This window comes from Lucilia cuprina, chromosome 5 (assembly GCF_022045245.1).
Source record: "Lucilia cuprina isolate Lc7/37 chromosome 5, ASM2204524v1, whole genome shotgun sequence".
NCBI lineage: Eukaryota > Metazoa > Arthropoda > Insecta > Diptera > Calliphoridae > Lucilia > Lucilia cuprina.
In genome coordinates, this window is record NC_060953.1 from 39,820,961 (window position 1) to 39,842,764 (window position 21,804).

Genomic DNA, 21,804 nt, shown 5'->3' on the forward strand with positions numbered 1-21,804 from the left:
TGTCTTTACATCGTAATTGTTGTCTTTTCCATTGTTTGCCTAGATTTCAATATCAGGGATAATGCTGGTAACACACCATTACACATGGCCGTTGAATGTGATTCATACGAGGCCTTGGACTTTTTACTTTCAATGTAAGTATTTTGTGTAATTTTAAAATATTTCTTTATGCCTTTTAGTATACACAATTGTTGTTAGGTGTGTGTGTGTGTGTGTGTGTGTGTGTGTGTGTGTGTTTGTGTAGTAGAGAGTACGTGTTACTGTTGAGTGGCCACAGTTGTCATGGTGTCTTCCCCTACCAAAAGGTGGCATACAGTCATTTAATAGCCACCATTTGTGGCATCATTCATCGTAACTACTTTTTAAAATGTCTTCTTTAAATGGCCCCTTGTTTTTCAATGGGAGTGCAAATTAAATTGCCAATTTGTTGGTGGTTTCCTGTCCCCCTTAATTTTTCTTTATAATTCATTTTTATGTCACTCCTTTCCAAGATGTATTCCAATTTTTATTCTCTACAAAAACAGTGATATACTGAACAGTATGAATGTTTAAACAGTTCAAATAAATGAAGTGATTTATACCGCTTTTGACAAGTGTGGTGAATGTGTTGTTTTTAAAGATTTTTTTAAAGGAAAAAGTAAAATTGCCAAAAGTTGAGGAAAATTTAAAACACGTGTGTGTATTATATATTTAAGACATTTAAATTACAAAAATATAGAACAATAAATAGATGGACAAATAGGAGATTTTCCATTTAATTCTAAGTATGTTTTAAATATAATAAAGACTTTTTATTTTTATAAACGATCCCCTGAAGTTCAACAGAATTTATTTTTTTTAATTTATTTAATTCCAGCCCCGTCAATACCGGCATACTTAACGAAAAGAAACAGGCTCCCGTACACTTAGCAACCGAATTGAATAAAGTCAAATCGTTACGTGTAATGGGTAAATATCGTAATAAAATTGATATACAACAGGGTGGAGAACACGGACGTACCGCTTTACATTTAGCCGCCATTTATGATCACGAGGAGTGTGCCAGAATCTTGGTATGCAAGACGGTATTATAATTAGTTTTCCATTTTAAACATTAATTTGCGAAATATGTTTATTTTTATTTCATTTGAATTGAATACCAGAAAGTTTGATTCAAAAAATAATTTATTTAATATTTATTTATTTATGTTTTTTGTATTTATCACAAAGATAATGATTATGTTGATGATAATGATAATGAGGAATGAATTAAATGAATGAAGCAACCCCCTCCGAAATAGGAAATAAATCATAAAAGTGAAAATAATGTTGATTTTATGTTTGTATACAGCTGTGTGTAGGTTAGATACAAACGTAATTGTACAAATATAGAAATTACTATGTTTGTGGGTCATACGGTGGGCAGGTGACAAATAACATTCTATATGTCAAATCTTATCACACAACTGACAAGAATAGAACAAAACTCGAACAGAACTAGAACATAACTAGAACATAACTAGGACATAACTAGGACATAATTAGAACAGAAATAGAACAGAACTAGAACGGAATTAAAACAGAACTAGAACAGAACTAGAACAGAACAGAACTAGAACAGAACTAGAACAGAACTAGAACAGAACTAGAACAGAACTAGAACAGAACTAGAACAGAACTAGAACAGAACTAGAACAGAACTAGAACAGAACTAGAACAGAACTAGAATAGATCTAGAACAGAACTAGGACATAACTAGGACATAACTAGAATAGAACTATAACAGAACTATAACAGAACTATAGCAGAACTAAAATAGAACTAGAACAGAACTAGAACAGAACTATAACAGAACTATAACAGAACTATAGCAGAACTAGAACAGAACTAGAACAGAACTAGAACATAACTAGAACATAACTAGAACAGAACTAGAACAGAACTAGAACAGAACTAAAACAGAACTAGAACAGAACTAGAACAGAACTAGAACAGAACTAGAACAGAACTAGAACAGAACTAGAACAGAACTAGAACAGAACTAGAACAGAACTAGAACAGAACTAGAACAGAACTAGAACAGAACTAGAACAGAACTAGAACAGAACTAGAACAGAACTAGAACAGAACTAGAATAGAATTAGAACAGAACTGGAACAGAACTAGAACTTAACTAAAACACGCTCATAATAATCCCGTAATATTTATAACATACCTTATGAATTTCTACAACTGGTTCCACTGTCACTGCTGTATGCTTAATAAAAATGACATTAAAATATGTGTATAAATAAATATTATGACTGTATAAAAAACGAAAAAAATGAATGGTAAAGAAAATGCATTTAAATTGTATTGTTTAATTATTTTTATCATATTCCTTAATTTATATCCCTCTTTACCCCTCTAAAAAATAGCATGAAAAAATAACATAAAACAATTTTATCCTTCAATAAAAGCAGGCATGATTACCTAAACGAAGTAATAAATGGCTAAAATATTTTGGTAAAAATATGTTGGTCTTTAAGCGAAAAACAACACAATCATTTATTATATTTACTACATATCAAATTTGTTTTTTATTTAATATTTTCTTTTCTACTTTTAATAAATAATTTAATGAAAAAATGTCGAAATTGTTAAAGAAGATTTGTTTGTGGGTAAGAGTTTAATTGTAGATTATTTTATAAATTTTTAAAAATCATACAAAAAAAGTCTTGTATGTTTTGTTAAATTTCTTGAAGAAAACATAATCCATCTTAATATCTTGTCAAACATATTGAACGGTTTAAATGAAAATCTTCATATATTTTTTTATACCCACCATCAAAAAAGATGGGGGTATATTGTTTTTGTCATTCCGTTTGTAACACATTGAAATATTCGTCTAAGACCCATAAAAGTATATATATTCTGGGTCCTTATTAGATTCTAAGACGATCTAGCCATGTCCGTCCGTCTGTCCGTCTGTCTGTCTGTTGAAAACACGATAGAGTCCAAACGGAAGTAGCTAGCGAGCTGAAATTTTGCACAGATACTTATAGTTGATCCAGTTTGTTTGGTATTGAAAATGGGCAATATCGGTCCACGATTTCGCCTAGCCCCCATATAAGGCCTCCTTTAGAAAATGACATTATCGCCAATAACTGACTAACAAAAGCATCAATAGCGCTGTAATTCGGCACAAACATGTTTTATGAAGACATAAATCTTTTCATAGAATTTCATAAGGATCGGTCCATAATTGACCCTACAACCCATACAAAGTACCCTTCAGAAAATGACTTTATCGTTCACAACTGACTAACAGAAGCATCAATAGCGGTGTAATTCTGCACAAACATGTTTTATGGTGACATAAATCTCTTCGTAGAATTTTATAAGGATCGGTCCATAATTGACCCTACCCCCCATATAAAGTCCCCTTCAGAAAATGACTTTATCGCCAATAATTGGCTAAGAGAAGCATCAATAGCAGTGAAATTCGACACAAACATGTTTTATGGTGACGTAAATCTGTTCATAGAATTTCATAAGGATCGGTCCATAATTGACCCTACCCCCCATACAAAGTACCCTTCAGAAAATGACTTTATCGTTCACAACTGACTAACAGAAGCATCGATAGCGGTGAAATTCGACACAAACATGTTTTATGGTGACATAAATCTCTTCATAGAATTTCATAAGGATCGGTCCATAATTGACCCTACCCCCCATACAAAGAACCCTTCAGAAAATTACTTTATCGCTCACAACTGACTAACAGAAGCATCAATAGCGGTGTAATTCGGCACAAACATGTTTTATGGGGACATAAATCTTTTCGTAGAATTTTATAAGGATCGGTTCATAATTGACCCTACCCCCCATATAAAGACCCCTTCAGAAAATGACTTTGTCGCTCATAACTGGCTAAGAGAAGCATCAATAGCGGTGAAATTCGGCACAAACATGTTTTATGGTCTCATAAATCTCTTTGTAGAATTTTATAAGGATAATTGACCCTATACATAATTGACCCTATCCCACCTATAAGGTCCCTTTCAGAAAACGACTTTAATGCTCATATCTACCTTAAGAAGCATATATATAACAATAATATTAGACATATAAAAGTTTTATGGGAACTAAAATCATTTTCTTAAATGAGTCCATTATTATATGATGAGTCCATTATTATGTAACCCCCTAATAATGTGGCCTTTAGACAACGAATTCAACGCTCATTACTACAAAATTCTACATACACAAGTTTCGTGCGAGCCAAAATCTCCCTATCAAATTTTATAAGGATCGATCCTTATTGAAAATAAGAATATCGGTTCACGTTTTCTCCTATCCCTATTAAAATGCCCCCTTCAGAAAATAACTTTATCGCTAAGAGATGCATGCTCATATCTGCTCATAACATATCTGCTCATAAATCTCTCATAAAAATTCGATATAAAAAAGTTTTATAGGAAATAAAATAATTTTCATAAATTTAATGAAAATGGATTTATAATTGACCTTACCAAGGTCCCCTTCTGAAAATAACTTTAAGACTTATTACTAACCCAAAAATGTAAGTACATCAGTAAAATTCTACATAAACATGAATGATTTGATGGTGGGTATATAAGATTCGGCATGGCCGAATATAACACTCCTTCTTGTTAATTTCTTCGTTTTTTATTAAATTCTTCTCATTAAATTCCTACATTCCGTATGGATTTAACTGTGGCAATGAACGTGCTGTTTAGTAAGCCAAAACGGGATATCTCCATTGCAAACTGCAAATACCCAACAACAATAATAATTATGTTCTGTTTTTCTGTAAGGAACAAAGGGCTTCGGTGGGGTCTATTAAAAGAAGTTTATTCAGATTCCTTCCTCAATAACTTGAAAATAGCAGAATGACCTAGACACAGGAAGTGAAAACATCGAGAATGTTTTGACTAGTAACTGGACATTGGGTGTTGGGCAGACATAAAAGAAAGCTTATCGAATACCCTTCCAATCCACCAAAAACTTTACTTTAACCAGGCTAACCAGGTCTAGACTGAATGACCTACTGAGTTATCCCAAAACTACAGGTTGGATATACTTCACATCTGATGAGTAGTGTCGTTTTGTAAAACAGAATCCCATTGACTCTACTGTTTGCGTGAAGTTAACTATCGCAGAGATTATTTAAAGGCTTATGAATAAGTCGTGCACTAAAATAACTCTTAACTGATCTCTGGTTGATCGTGGAATTCACATAATTTCCTTCGTTAAAATAACTTCTGCAATAAATATGAATGGAACAGAGATTCAAGGATATTTTCGTAAAAAAACTTGTTTTTATAGTGAACCGTTTGATTTCCAATATTTCTTTCGCATTTCGACATTCGTCGATCGTGATCTTTGGTTCCACATAATAAAAATCCTTCGTCAAAATAGCTCCTGCAATTCAAGGTTCTTTTCATAAAAAATCAAGATTTAATAGTAAAACGTTTAAATATAAAAATTTCTTTGGCATTTCGACATTTGTCGATCTTATTCGATATCGCTGTAAGAGTAATTATTTTGCTATCATATTTGTCCATGAACAACTTAATTAATTTAGCATTCATTAGCAATTTCATTTCCTCTAATGCCCTCGTAGCCTAGAAATCAAATTAATTCGACAGAAATTATTAGTAAATATAGTTAGCATTCTGATTGGGAAGGTCCCATAATGCAGATAGTAAACTGTCAATCAATTGTTTTTTTTTTTTTTTTGAAAATAAGTCGCGCAACTTAGAGACGACTTAGAGGTTTGTATGTGTCTCATTGGCTCATGTTAGGCTTAACGGGCCTATTCATATGCAAAATTGCCACATATAAGGTTACGCAACAACTTCATCGTATTAACATGGGACAAATGAACTAAAGTTCAAGTTTCCGTGAATGGAGATCTTTATCTTATCATAACAATGATTAAAACCTATATGAGTATACGGAACTTCACGGCGATTTGAACTATCGATATATGGAAAACAAATTGTTTCTATAGCTTGTTTAGGATCAAAATACCACCAACGGACGCAAACACTGTCCTAAGGTACGACCCAACCTACATGGATGGTTTAAAGGCAGAAAATGTCGCGGGCTCTGTAATTTTCTACAATGAACTGGTTCTGATACCTGCAAAGTCTTTTAGGCAGAGATATATGTCATCGTTACAGCCGCGAGAAGAATCCGGGAACTCTCTCTCGAAAAATTCGACTATACATATCTACTTGGACAATCTTGCATTAATTAATGCTTTCAACTACAACGTTGTTAAATCGAAATGTGTTCTTAATTGTATTCAATCACTTTTTCAACAGACACATTACTTCGAATAGATATGGGTCCCAGAACATTATTACATCAGGGTAAATTAAATATCTGATAAGTGCGCATCCGACGACCCGTTCACTCTACTGGAGATCTTATTGAAATTGATAGATGAATGGACTTTAAAAGCCCATTACTTGAAGAATATTAAGATTGCTCTGACAATGCATAGGACTAGGAAATACTATTTTATCTTGTAGTAAGAATTCAGTTAGGCTACTCACGGTCATAATAACTGGGCACTACATGTTTGATCGTATGTCGGAACGTATCGGTTACCCATGTTAGAAGTTGTAGTTGGATGGAAAAAAGTAGGATTCGGTACAACTCCTACTATATCTTGGTTGCGCTCTTTTCCACGATCTGGGTAAAGATTTGTCAGTAGTTAATTTGAGCAGATTTATTAGAAGTATCTTCCGGTTCTCTTAAGGTTTAAAGGAAAACCATAAAATTATTTTCTATATCTTCATTATAAGTATTTAACTCTGTCTCTCCTTATATTTATAAATGAAAAATATCAGTATTCAATTATTAATTTTATTTACTTATTTTTGCTTGTTTGCATATTTTTTTGTTTCAAAATTTTCATATGTAGTTCTAAATATGTATTTTTAAATATTTACTATATAAAAACCAACTTAAATATTTAACAAAATGTGGAATGTTTTATAAATATTTATATGCATAGTATGTAAATGTAAATATAAATATAAAATACCAAAATATGTATTTAACAGCTCTAAAAGTTGATTTTAGTGATTTATTTATTATTTATATATTTTCTTTTTTTTTTGTATTTGTTGAACAAAATATTCTTTTATAGATAACTGAATTTGGTGCATGTCCTCGTAAACCCTGCAACAATGGCTATTATCCCATACATGAAGCGGCCAAAAATGCCAGCTCAAAAACAATGGAAGTCTTTTTTCAGGCAAGTATATTTTGTTGGGAAAACACACCCACCCACACACACACAAGTAGTTGTAGAATAAATATAAATATTTATTTATTTGTACAACAAAAATTCCTTAAATATTTATTTGTTTTAAATAAATGTTAGATTTGTAAGGTTCTATGTTACAATGGGAATTTGAAAAAAAAACAAAACTTATATATTTCTTTATATAAATGTTGTATTAGTTTGTATTTGATGTAAATCTTATGTAAATTAAATGTTTTTGTTACTTTGTATTTGACAAATACATACAAAATATTTATTTAAATTTGTATACCCTACAACTATTATTGTGAGGAAATCAATACGTTTGTCATTCAACAACAATCGTGTTAATTTTGGATCTTGGGTTAACCTAGCCTCCATACAGGATTACAAATACATGGAATGTGTTTCTCGCCTGCCTGCCTGTTCTAGTCCTACTATATAATGTCCTCCCATCTGCTGACCAAATCTAAGATATTCGACCAAACTGCTCCGTTCTATAACAGCTTTTAGAGACGTATTTGCGAAATATACAGAAGTGACACAATGTTTTATGATCACAGTTGACCTCGAAATATCCCCGAACAAGTAGGGAACGTCCACCATATCTTAGAACCTTCATTTGGCATATTGGTATGGATTAAAGTGGATGTACTTTACGTGAACACTGGACGTGTTGGCCTATTTCACGGAGGTATTTTTCAAACACTGGAAGAGCTTTTTTGTAACTCACCACCGTCCCATTGTGCTAATTATACACAGACAACTGAACGAAAATCACTGATTAATTAAAGATTAAGGCATTACTAACTTCGCCACCATCTCAATAAGTTTTGCCAAACCTCAGTTCAGCACATCATCTTCTCCATCACTCCAACCATCACTCCATCCGTCACTTCATCCGACTAACTGCGGATACAACTCAGAATCCCTGTACTCCATTAGATACAAGTATGGTACATCGAACACCAACACATACCCAATCTTTTGGATTGTGGTTTGTACAGTGCCAAGAAACTAGGAGCAATAACAGAATCTAATTAAATTTATATTTCACCGTGTATTAATCATTTAACCAAGCATCCCCTTCCTAACAATTTAGGTTTAAACCACAGACACTACGTGGATCTCGAAGAAACCTAAATCAACTGACCAGCCAAGACACTGTTCTGCGGGCAGCTGGCCACCCATAGTACCAGATTATGTCAAATCATCCAAGGACTAGCCAGGGAGTAAAATGTCACCTGACAGACTAGAGGTACTTACTGGTTTTGCAATATACCAAAATGATGGTCTGTCATCAAGGAAACATGCCCCGTAGGGACATGGACATTTATAAGGATATCCTATTCTTGTAATATCAACAAATTTATACTGATTCGGCAACTGCGCCAGAATCCGCATTAACAAAAAGTATACGGTCAAATCGCGAGTCAAATAATGATTTGACTCTTCCAGTTTCTAGCTTCAACAGACCAGAGGTACTGTTTCACCATGATAATACCCACGAATGGTGGCGTTGAAATAGCCGTCAGGAATATCAAAACATATTTGACCCTTGCAATGGATAGTCATCTGATGTTTTATGCAATAAAGTTCTGGATGTTGTTGCGAAAGCGTCGAAAGTACGTCCGAGCGAAACTATTGTGGAAGAATCAATCAATAATAGGAATTATCTAGTCTACAACACATTTTGTTAGATCCAGCGGACATCGTAAATTATCATTACCACAGAGGCTTTAAATACAATCGGTGTTCATAATGTTACCCGGAGTTAATCTTGCTGCAATCTCTATCATACCACATTCTGTTCAAATCCTTTTAAAAGTCTACTCTAACATGTAATAAGCATTACTTGACCAAAGTCGAACAACCACTACGAAATATATATCACTATCCTCATGCTTCTGCATTTTAAATAACATCATTACAACGATTTTAGAAATAACCGTGTTGTCCTCATAGAACACTACCCACAGATAAGAAACACCGGAAAATCTTCTTTACCCTTCGTATTGCAAGCTTTCTGACACTTTATGTAAACCGGTTTGTAAATGTCACCATTGAGTGTCACTGTTAAAAATATTCATATTTGCTCTATAATATTTCCCACTGTGCAACGTTAAACATATGCTTTAGTTAAGATAGTCAGCATTACTTGGTTATAAGGACAATAGAGATAGTGGAAAGAGAGCTGGAAGAGATAGTATAAAAGGAGAGAAGAAATGACAATCATAAATAGAGACGTAATATACAGTTGACGTCCAAACTAGTGAAAACTCGCAGATTCCAAAAATGCATTGAATTGTTCTAATTGAACATTCGACAGATCGTTAAAGTAAGTTCACTCTAGAGTTTGTCTTCTAGCTATTTTCAAGGCTGGAAATTTATAAAAAAGATACCGTCTCATCTTCAGTCTTATTCTGACAACGTCATTATTTGAAAGACAAATGCCAATTCTAGCATGGTTACTTAGTTATAGTCTACGCAATGCAATGACTCGTTATAATTGAACAATCTATAGATCGTTGAAGCACTTCGATCGTATAGTTCGACTTCTAGTCATTTCCAGGTCTGAAAAATTCGTAAAAAAGAGATACTATCTATTCAGTCCCAATCTGACAACTTCTGCAGAAATCATAGTATGGTTACCTAGTTGTAGTCTATGAAGACCAAGGAGATAGATAGTTCAGTGATTGAGCAAATATTGATCAACGGTCCTATGTATTGTTATTGCATGTTGTTGAAACTGCAGAGAAACAATTTATATCCAGTTCAATTAGTGTGGTTTCAACTTTTGCCAAAATATCGGCAATATTAGGCTAATACTTAAATGTCTCTACATCTCATTGAAAGACGTCCGGCATTAATGGAAATGTCTAGATATAGAAAACGCAACAATTAAGTATAGATTCTGATATTTATGTAAGTATCCTAGTTAAAAATTCTATAGGGAATGTTATAGTCGGACTAGACCAACTATGCTTCTATTTGCTTTAAGTTAATCTTTGATGATTTGTTTAAGGAATATGAAAAAATGCCAAAATATTAAGTCTTACAAAATCCAATATTTATATAAGAAAACCACAAGAGATTTTTGTTAAGAAATATTATTGAAATATTGTTTCTTCAAAAATGTCCTTGTAGTGTTTTATTATATTTTATATTTGGGTTTCCTAACTTGACATTATTGAAAATATTTCTAAGCATGAAAAAGAAAAAGTAAATTTCAACAGAAAAACCATTTTAAATATGCATAAATTTTTTATTTAAAAGTAGAACTAGTACCGTGACTGGTTCTTATGGGATAGAGCTCTTTATTGCTTTCAACTCGAATAAGACGATGACATTTTTTATAATGTTTAAATATTTTATTAAAAATTTAAATTTTATTTAAACATTTCAAAGAAATTTTATAGATTCTGTTTAAAAATATTCATTACAATCTATTGTACTTTAATAAAAATATTAATAATTTATGTCATTTTGATGCCAATATAGTTTATCTTGTCAATTCTTTATTATACTCGTAATACATTAACTTGAAGTACATTTTAAAACATGTATAAATCAACATCCAAAAAAATTCTCAGAAAATTAAATCATACAAGAGATGTTTATACGAAAAAAACCATGTTCTTTTAGCTAAGAATACAAAAAAATAAGAATTTAATTGAAAGGAAAGGCGTAAAATTTTCCTACATTCACTCGTTGCAAAACTATTCAAAAGGAAAAAAGAAATAGTAAAAAAATCCAACCAAAAAATAGACATGTAGCTGCTTTTTAATTTACCAACCCAATATGTAAAACGCATTTTAATTGTCAACAATTAAAGCACTCACCGAAAACATTCTCTATACTGTCAAATTGAGAAACCCAAATATAAAATACAAGGAAACAGTTTATATTAATATGTATACAGCCGCGTATCCAGCCTTTTAACTTATTTTCTTTTTTTCTCATTTGTATGAAAAATGTTCGGTTTTTGGGAGCAAGTGATGAATTTCCCTTTTTTCCCCCATGGATCCCCGCCTGTATGTATATAACAAGGACTTTTTCAACCCGCTCCTAGAAAAACGCCCAGAAAAACTTGTCTCTTTCTTTATACAACGTATTACAACTAGAAGGCGTCCATTGCCCCTCAAATAATTAAGTGGAAGACTAGCTTTATAATAGTGTCCTTCCAATGTTTGATATATAAGGTCCATCAACCTTATAAAACCTTAAGGTGGCAAGAACCTTAAAGTCGTCCTTCAACACCCGAGATCAGATGGTATTCGGAACATTTGCAATAGCCTTTGATGCCGTTGCGAAATCGCCCGAATTTTGTGCATCGAACAAGAATATATATTACTTTAGAATCTGAATTATACAGGTGTGTGTTATTTGGTCTCGAAATCAACTGATAAAGTAGCAACTACTAACTGCTAGAGAGACACCATACAGGTGGCATTTATACAACTACGTAACTCATCGGTCCTGGAACATTACTTTGCTAATAAGCATCTAAATTCTTTGCCACTGAGAAACGGCAGCAGAAATGGCAACTACTGACTACTTGCGATACTACAGCATTTCGTCAGTGATCAAAATTATAACTCGAGACAGACATAACGTTTCAGAAACATTCCTCGATTGAATCCCTAAATTGTTTCACTAGCACATACATCAGGTCTCTAACTAATAATCTTTTATATAAGTAAGCTGAAGTAGTAACTACTTGTGATACTACAGTCCTGGAACATTACTTTGCTAATAAGCATTTAAATCCTTTGCTACTGAGAAACGGCAGTAGAAGTGGCAACTACTGACTACTTGCGATAGTACAGCATTTCGGCAGTGATCAAAATTACAGCTGGAGACAGGCATAACATTTCAGAAACATTCCTTGATTGAATCCCTAAATTGTTTCACTAGCACATACATCAGGTCTCTAAATAATGATCTTTTATATAAGTAAGCTTAAGTAGCAACTACTTGCGATACTACAGGATTTCGCCAGTGACACAATACATATGACATTTATATAACTACTTAACTCATCGAAGCTGGAATATTACTCTGCTAATAAGCATCGAAATCCTTTGCTACTGACTACTTGCGATACTACAGCATATCGTCAGTGATCAAAATTACCATTGAAGACAGGCATAACGTTTCAGAAACATTCCTCGACTAAATCCCTATATTTATCACTAGCACATACTTCAGGTCTCTAATTAATGAACTTTTCATAAATTTTTGGATTTCAACTACAACCATTATGCGATCCACAAAGGTTCCTAACGAATAACCTAAGCCATGCAAGCATTTGGTTCACGGGGGCACCAGCTCGCAGGCATTAAGATGGCACCTGAAGTCAAAGAGCGAAATGTGTATATAAAACTTCTTAAAGAGTCTCATTTATCAACTTTTATAACGTTCCAGAAATACTACATTTCTCGACCGAATCCCTAAATATACCACGAGGCCATACATTGGGTCTTTAAGCAACGATATTTTCCATATATTTGGGCTTCTGCAACTAACTAACACAACAGCGGAAGTTCCTTATGAATAAACAGAACAACGATATGTCTTGCAAGCAATTGGTTCATGGGGCACCATCTGCTCGCAGACATTCTGAACGGTTATAACGAATTGAGACAGACATTCTTAACGGTTATAACGAATTGAAAGAGATAGTGTTGACGAGTTTTGAGTTCGACCTCATCTTAGCCTTACGTTGTGGTCGAGATGAGGCTACTTGGTTTCCGTAGAACCAAATGAGAAACTCTGGTCAGCATGGTCGTGAAACCTAAGGCACTCATTTCCCCAATGTGAGGGGCATTCACCATAATGTAAAGCCTCAGGTTTAGATATCTGCACAGAAAAAAATTACGACAAATCAATTGTCATATTAATAACCAAATTTGTAAATACAATTATTTTTTTATTTGAAAAGGCACCAACAACGGTTTTTGTGCATACAAAAAATATTTTTGTTATTTAAAATTGTTAACTTTTAACAATATTTTTTAACAACTAGTTTGTAAAATAGAACTACTATATTGTTGACAACCAAAAATTTTATTTAAACAATGGATTGGATTGAACAATGGATGGATTGAACAATTATACTGTTTTTTAAATAAAAAATGCAATTTTAATATCATTTCTATTAATTTTATTATAAATTTTAAATAAATGGTTTTACAAATTACTTTGTTTTAGATAACACAGGCTAACAAATTTTAACTCAAAGGCCAACATATTTTTTTCTAAAGGATTGAGCTGCGCTGAATCCAAAGCTGACTTCGAGATATCGTGTTTTTAAGATCAAAAGATCCCGTTTTGGCCATATTTGAGCCGTTATAACAGCGCGAAGACATCTTTATTTATAAAATTTGTTATGTTGTCTTAGTGTTCGATCTGTCGACTTTAAAATAAAGGTTTAACCTCAGATTTATCTTTTTTTCATCGAAATATATATAATACTTTTTGAATTTTCCGCTGAAATGTTTGCTGTAAAATAAAGACAATTTATTTTTTGAATTTATAGCTGTTTTTTACTTTGGATTATGATATCTCAAAGTAGGAAGCAAATATTACGAAGATTGGACTTTCAGACGACACAAGAATATATATAAAGATGTGATTGCCATGTTATAGCGTCTCCAATCCTAATGTGATGAGGAATTTGAGTTTAGAAAAGTGTACTTTGGTCTCTGGGGTTCGACTTTTTATAAATTTTGTTGGCCACTGTAATTTATAATAACTCTACACTAAGCTATGAATCTTGAACAAACATCGTACCCAGTTAAAGAATTCGTTACTGCATTTACAACCATTTGTGTAGTCTATTAAGACAAGTTTTATTTAAAATATTATTGAATATCTAATTCAAGTGTATAAAAGGAAAAACATATGATCTACATTTTCTTCCTGCTTCCAGATTTGTAACGTATTTGGCTAGGAGTTTTACATTATCAAATTGTTATCTTAAGATATACAAATTTAAAACCAGTGTTTTGAATTTAAATTTAGTGGGTGTTTCAAAATGTGTCCAATGGATACCACCAACTTAACCAGGAAGTTTCAGAATCTTAAAAAGTAAAAGATGATTGATTAGTTTAATTATATATTTGTCCAATATAAAGCTGCCTTTACATTGTCTGTGCTTTTGAGTCGTATGCTTAAAAAACATGTATAAGGTTTTATTAGCATAGGACATTCCAAAACCATCAACATGAAATAACTTTTAAAGAGATATGAATTCAATGGCTGTACAACTCAAATGAGAACTCAGATAATGTAATAGCTGCTTGTGTGAACTCAATAACTAGTCTTACCTCGTAGTTTAGCGCAATTCCATTCTTCAGCCATCCATATTTTATTTTTCTTATAAAAGAAATATATAGAAACAATTGTTTTTTACTTTTGACTTTTAATTTCATTTAATTTTAATTTTTTTAATATAATATTTCTAATCAACTTATGAAAATTGTCAATATGATAATTTACAAACTTTTTAATAAAAAAATTGTTAACAATATCAGTTAACAGTTAAACAATTTTATATAATTACTTGTTAATATTAGTTATTTTTTTCTGTGTGACCTTAAGTATTCTGGTATTCTTTTGAAAATTATCCACACAATCTGATGTATTATTTTTAACCGATTATAACACTTGCCATTGAGAGCGAAAAACTGACGCAAAGATCATTACAATCGTTTCTTTGTTCTTAAATAATCATTAAGGATCTTATGGTTCTTTTGAAAACTGAACTGAATATAAGGAATAATGATCATACGGGAACTATGTAAATGATAAGATATCATATTATATATCATCTCTTTATAATAAAGATCACATTGGGGGTGTGTATTTCAAAAGAGAACGAAAAATTACTTTTTATATCATCACAGTCTCCAATTTATTCATGAACCAATAATAGTGCAAGAGAATAAAAGAGAACCGAAAATTTTAATGAGATAAGCTGTATAATAGAGAGAATGCAACGTTATATGTCATCTTATCATTAAACAAATTGATCTTTAAGGAGCTCGGTGCTGTTCCTAACATTTTATAAAGATAATTCCATCGAACACCTAAACATCATCCTATGTGCATAAAAAGGTAAAAGAAAGATTTTGAATCTGAAGAAAATCCTGTGTATTTCAAGACATTGTGATCCTTTTTGATAACTCGATAGATACTTAAAAATATTTCCTTACTTATTGGTATAAGAGGAAACAAGTAAGAAGTTGTAGTCGGGCGATGTCGACCATATAAGACCTGTATACGAATAAAATGTGATTTAGTTTTCATAATAAAGCATAAAAGTTGAATTGTTCCTTGCCACAGATAGGGGCTTATAGGGGCTTAGGTCAAATGAGGCGCTATAATAAAGTCCATGAGGGTTACCAAGACTATTATAGAACTTGTTTTTGCAGCTTTTTGTCGAGATACGAGTATATTAAACATTGATATGAACTTAAAAGCCCTATTTGGAGGGTTCATTTGTATGGGGGCTAAACTAAATAATGTACTGATGTTAAATATTTTCAATAGGCTTAGTATAAAGTTCCATAAAATATTTCATTGAATTATATCCAAAATTGCGACCTGTAGTTTGATTACAATCCCATTCGAGGGTTCGGTTGTTTGGGGGCTAGATGAAATAATGGACCGATCTTAAACGTTTTAAATAGACTTCGTCCATAAGTCAATAAAAGATTATGTACCAAATTTCATTGATTTAAATCCAAATTGCGACCTGTAGTTTGATTACAAGGTTTACAAGGAGGGAGGGACATAGCTAAGTTGACTCAGAAATGACTCTGAGTCTAGTAGATAACCTTAAATTACTTTCGAGTATGAAGATCCTTGTTAAAATTTTTGAAGACAACTACCAGAAGCATATGTGTTATGTTATGATAGCCAGTTATCGATATTTATAACTATATGACGAATGCAGGAAGTTTAGCATTATAAGTATTTAGGAGTTTAGAATACTCTTCTCTGAACTCATGGACATATTGTAGTTACTAATGTCATTAAACAGCAAAAAATGACTTTGTTAAATCAAGGACAGTAAAAATGATGCAACGACACGTAGAGATCTTCCGCGATCTGGGAATCCTGCGATGCGATTCCCTGAAGCCTTTTAAGCTAACGTTAAAGGCTTCTTCAGGGATGATAGCATTAGAAGATTAGAGAGAGGATATAAATATACTTTAGAATAGAGATAATCCACGTAACTTTCTAGACGACTTTAATCACCAATTGATCAACCGAAATTTCCAGCAATTGTGTAAGATATTCCAGACGATAACTTTGTCAACTTAAGTTAAATATTTTGTTGGTATAACTTAAAATGAACTGAAACTATGTTATTGCCAAAAAAAGGATATATGTATGTATAAGTATGTGATAAAATTTAAAAAAAAAAATACAAGGACATCATATAAAAACAAACTTAAAGTAAACACTTAAAATGCTTCAAAACTCTTTTTGAAAAACAAAAAATTTCCTAATTTTAAATTTCTTTACAAATATAATACTTTTTTCCCTTTAAAATGTTAAATGTTTAAAAAATATACATTTTCTAGTAGTACTTCATAGTAATTGTTATATATATATATATATATGTGTGTATATATGTATCTGTATCCCTTTTAAAACTGTTTATGTATTTGACAGGATATTGTAAAAAAAATTTCCTCTTTTTCAAATAAAAAAAGCAAAAATTATTTTGACTGGAAATAATATTAACTGTTAAAAAAAAATAAAAATTATGCTTCTATTATAAAAAAATATTTTTTATGTTTTTTTTTTCGTTCCTCTAACCAACTCTTAAACTCATAGTGGGGTGAACAGCGAAATTGTACACGTGAAGAAATGATCTCATTTTACGATTCAGAGGGTAATGTACCCTTACATTCAGCTGTTCATGGTGGCGATATAAAAGCTGTGGAATTGTGTCTTAAATCTGGAGCAAAAATCTCAAAGCAACAGCATGATTTGTCAACACCCGTACATCTGGCATGTGCACAGGTGAGTGATGTGTGTCTTTGCTGGTATTTTTTATTTATCTTATTTTTTTTTTTACATAATTGTCATTTTTAGCTTAACATTGTTTTACTATTTATATAATAAAATTTTGAGAAAAACATCAAGAACCCATATTAAATTCAAAGAATCAAATACATAGCTATTTGTAAGAGTGTATATATATATATTTTATGTAAATTATAACATGTATTATCTCACAGAAAGACAGTCTTTTGTTTTATTTACTTGTTTTGGTTGATAATTTACATATAGAAATTTACATAAGGGTATGGTTACAATGAAATTTAATATTTACTTAATCAAATTCTTAGAATTTACATACATAAATGCATACATATGTATCTATGTATGTATATTAACCGATTGTTAACAAGGATATAAATTTAAATTTAGAACAAATATAAGGCTGTTACACCTACCACCTAAAGATGTTAAGTGTTAGAAGATTATTTCGGAACAATGATTTTCAATTCAATAATATAAACATTGTTACAAAATTTTCAACTCTCAACAATTTTTTCAGGTTAACCGATTTTAGATCATTATAGAATATTTAGGAATTATTACTTCACAAGTCCCTACTGTGAAAGTTTACTGCTGTTTGTAGCATGGGCACTGTTATCTTATATAACCCCTTAGCAGTTTAAAGGGGTTGAGGTGGAAGTGATCGCTGCTGAAAATATTATTTTAGTATTAGCTCAAAAAAGCTATACATGAAATGTTTGTCTTCGCTGTTAGACAAGTCAATTGGTTATTGCCTTTTTTAGTAATTGTCTCGGTTCTGTTGCTAATTAGTAAAACAATCAGTGTTAGAGTAATGTCCCCCCAAGGGCATGTTTCCTTTGGCGAAATCTCCACCTTAGTTTTATTGCAATCCCGTGGTAAAGAGGTGCTACCAATACCTCTAGAATGTCGGGACTATAAACTAGTAGTAATTGTATCGGTTCTGTTGCTGATCACTAAAACAATCAGTGTTAGCGTAATGTACCCCGGTCGCATGTTACCTTTGGCGAAATCTCCACCTTAGTTTTATTGCAATCCCGGGGTAAAGATGTGATGTCAAATGTATCCTTGTCTTCGCCTTGAAATAATTTGGCATGGGGTCTAACCAATGCACCAGATAATCTGATTCTACGGGTGGCAAGTTGCCAGCAGGACTTGTACCGACTTGTTCGCGGGAGGAGAATGTTGGTTTAAGGACTGATATATCCTATACCTAATGGGTTGGATAATTCTCTCTTTGAACAGGTCTGTGTTAGGTTAGCGTTCAATGGTTACCTGTCATCCCGTAGAGTAGAGATTTCAACTGGATATATTGATTCATGCTACGTTGGGGCAATTCTTGGGTTTAGTTGAAATTTAGGAAATTCCTACATCGTTTGCCATATAGATCAGTTCATAAAAAAGGGATTCTGATCCATTTTGTTGGGTATTTCGGACTATTTAATGTGACTTTAGGTTCTGTTGCCAAAACAACAGGGCGATCTCAGTAGTGCGGTTGAGCAGGCTTAAATAGGTTAAGGTATGCACTGGAATGGGTTATTATATGATGAGGGTTACAATTTAAATAATCCAATCTTTCATGACTTCATAAGGGTACACACCTTCCGGTATATCCAAAGATTGATTTCACCTAATGTTTTGGTTTATCTCCCCTTCTTATGACTTTAGAACAGCGTTTGCTTTTTCCTTGTCGGGGTATGCATTAGACTTGAGCCTTTGCTGCCTGTCATGCCGCAACTTCAGCAAAGTGCTTGTACATGGACTGGCTAATCCATGTACAAAAATTGCCACCTGAGATCTTCATTGAAGGATTTAGAAGCGCATGGTATTCCGTTTTCTAGTCTACCCAGTGGATGAAAAAGTCTGGTGTTTACGTAAAGCACTGACAATTCCTTATGGTAATGTGATAGCTATTTCCTTGAGTAATCTTAGTGTCACAAATCTTGATATATTATAAGTTTGGTTTCGGTAGATAATCGCACTTTGTCATCTGCACATTTAGGCAAAATTTTGATGACTTTGACTACGGCTTTACCATATAGGCTACTAACTAGTCTCTAGATCTCTTGTTGTTTTAGTATATGGAGTATTCTATTGACAAGTATATGGACTAATTTATTTATTAGTCTATGGAGTATTCTTTTGACTAGTCTATAGAGTAGTCTATGGAGTATCCCGTAAAAAAGAACTTCCAAAGAAGCGAAAAAGAAGTAGAATTTACTCCATGAAAGTACTAAAAAAGACCTGAACGTAATGATTTTAATACATCTGAAGTCATTCTCAGGAAGTAGTTTTCGAAGTCAATAAACAACACTTCCACAAAAGGTAAATAAACTTGGTGCTACTTTTAAAGTGGTGATAAATGTTATTCTTCTGGAAGTACTTCTTATGTAAAGTAGCCTATATACTAGTCTATATCTTATAATATGGACTAGTATATTGAAAAATCTATGGAATAGTCTATGGACCTTTCTATTATAATATATGAATTATAAGTAGAAAATTTAAACATTCTTTATTTGACCTTTGACCCTAAAGAATCTTCTTAGCATATTACTTTGTTATATGACAAATTCTGATACCAATCTCATAGAAGTCAAAACCATGTTATAAGTAATGCTTTCTACATTGATACCAAGACTGCATTTATATATGTACATTAGAGTGCTCCAAGCTTGTATGAAGTAAAAAAATGTATCCTACAGGCCTGTTCTATGGGATTGTTCTATGGATTATAAAAATAAGTCGTGCAAAAAATTAGGTCAATAGGATTACGTTAACTGGTGCCGCAACGGCTCTGAAGTTTGAAGATACATTTACAAGGGGAAAATATGCATTTTTTCAGTTTTCACAAAAGTTTTGTCATTAAATAATTCGTTTTGTATTTTATTGTCAAAGAATCGTAATGTACACAGATGTAAAAGTTATTAAAAAATATTATATTTTTATAACACCTAATTTTGTTTTATCAATTTGCTGAATTAATGGGATTGCAAACGGGTTTTATTGAAATATGTCCAAATTGGCATGTTTTTAAAACATCGGGGTCATTTGACCCCAAGGCCGTTTAAGGGTTAATTTATTTTTTTACTATTTTTGTAAATATCGGTTAATAATAAATAAATTTCTTAAGTTTTATGATAATCTACCTAAAAATAGAAACAATTTCCACTAGTTTCCATAAAAAATTGCAAATATTACAATATTTCACCTTTGACCTTTATGGGTTAATGGCGTCCAAATTGCATGAAACTCTTGATTTTTATTTAGAAATATGTGGACTAATAAATTTACAAAAGTTTCCATTTAAAATACACAACAATATAATAAAAAGGCTAATTTTGCAAAATATTACATAAAAATGGGTTTTTCTCGAAATCCGCTGAATTCAAATTGCAGGTACAGGCAAACTATAAGAGGTATTGACCTAATTTTTTACCGTTTTATTCCCTAATCTGTTTTCCATAAATCCCTATGAGTTCTCCCAAAAATATTGAAATTTGTTCAACAAAGTATCAAAAAAACTAAAATTTGAATTTTGAAACGACCGTTAAAAATATCAAAATTTTTCGACCATAGCTGAGAACAGGTTTAGGTTATTCTATAAGAACAAAAACTCATATTCAAGTAACTATAGATGTATTTTAAGTAATAGTTTTATTAGAATATTTTCAAAAATATGTTTATTTTTTATCACATTTCGAATTCAAGTGCTTTAAGACACGATAATGGCCTGAGGAATTTTTAATAACTTTTACATTTTTCAACGAATTTTTGAGTTTTTTATCTTTTTGTAACGCTAATTCTGTGTACATTACGATTCTTTGACAATAAAATTTTCCCCTTGTAAATGCATCTTCAAACTTCAGAGCCGTTGCGGCACCAGTTAACGTAATCCTATTGACCCATTTTTTTTTTTTTTTTTTTGCACGACTTATTTTTATAACCCGTAGAACATTTTTAGGGGGGGGACGGGCAAAATTCGAAACTTAGTTTTTTTGGAGCACTCTAATGTACATATATATGTACATGTATTGTCTAACACTTGAAAACAAACTATTCCAGACATTTGTCTTTCCTTTTTATTAAGAATCAATATGCATGAATGTTTCTGCACGGGAAAACATGAATGTTTGTAAATAATTTATAGGATGTTAAAGGTTAATGCTAACGCTTATATGCTATAAACTAAATTAAGCAGTTTTAAAGGAGCATAAGCATATCTTTTGAAAAGGGGAATAGTTTGGGGATCTGTCGAGTACTTTATTGGAGGAAAAATATGTATTCAACCCACAAAGTGAAATGTTATTTGTATTCGAATTAGGAGTGATCATTCCTTAGATAATTTCAAGGCACATAGCTAACATTGATACACCCAAATACTCTGAACTTGTCCATTGCTAAACCAAACTTTTTTTAGGACAATCCAAAGTGCTAAATACACCAGATGTAATTCCATATTTTCAAAAGGAGTT

General features: G+C 32.0%; 1 protein-coding gene and 1 long non-coding RNA gene across 6 annotated transcripts in view; one reads left to right on the forward strand and one right to left on the reverse strand.

Moving 5' to 3' along the window:
• LOC111678984 (transient receptor potential cation channel subfamily A member 1) overlaps window positions 1-21,804 on the forward strand; it is a 60,894-nt gene that overhangs the window by 22,184 nt on the left and 16,906 nt on the right. For all 4 annotated transcript variants that reach the window (XM_046952754.1, XM_046952755.1, XM_046952756.1 and 1 more), the window contains 4 exons: window positions 44-134; window positions 857-1,052; window positions 7,151-7,258; window positions 17,120-17,308. In XM_046952754.1, coding sequence (XP_046808710.1) covers window positions 44-134; window positions 857-1,052; window positions 7,151-7,258; window positions 17,120-17,308 — 584 coding nt within the window. The remainder of the gene's footprint in view (window positions 1-43; window positions 135-856; window positions 1,053-7,150; window positions 7,259-17,119; window positions 17,309-21,804) is intronic.
• Window positions 13,428-14,743, reverse strand: LOC124420326. Of its 2 annotated transcripts, none has more exons than XR_006941121.1 (3): window positions 14,599-14,743; window positions 14,183-14,351; window positions 13,428-14,106 (listed from the first exon to the last, which is right to left on the reverse strand). It is a non-coding gene; the product is annotated as an uncharacterized LOC124420326 (long non-coding RNA). The 2 variants fall into 2 exon arrangements; XR_006941120.1 differs by having other exon boundaries at window positions 13,428-13,771; window positions 13,859-14,351.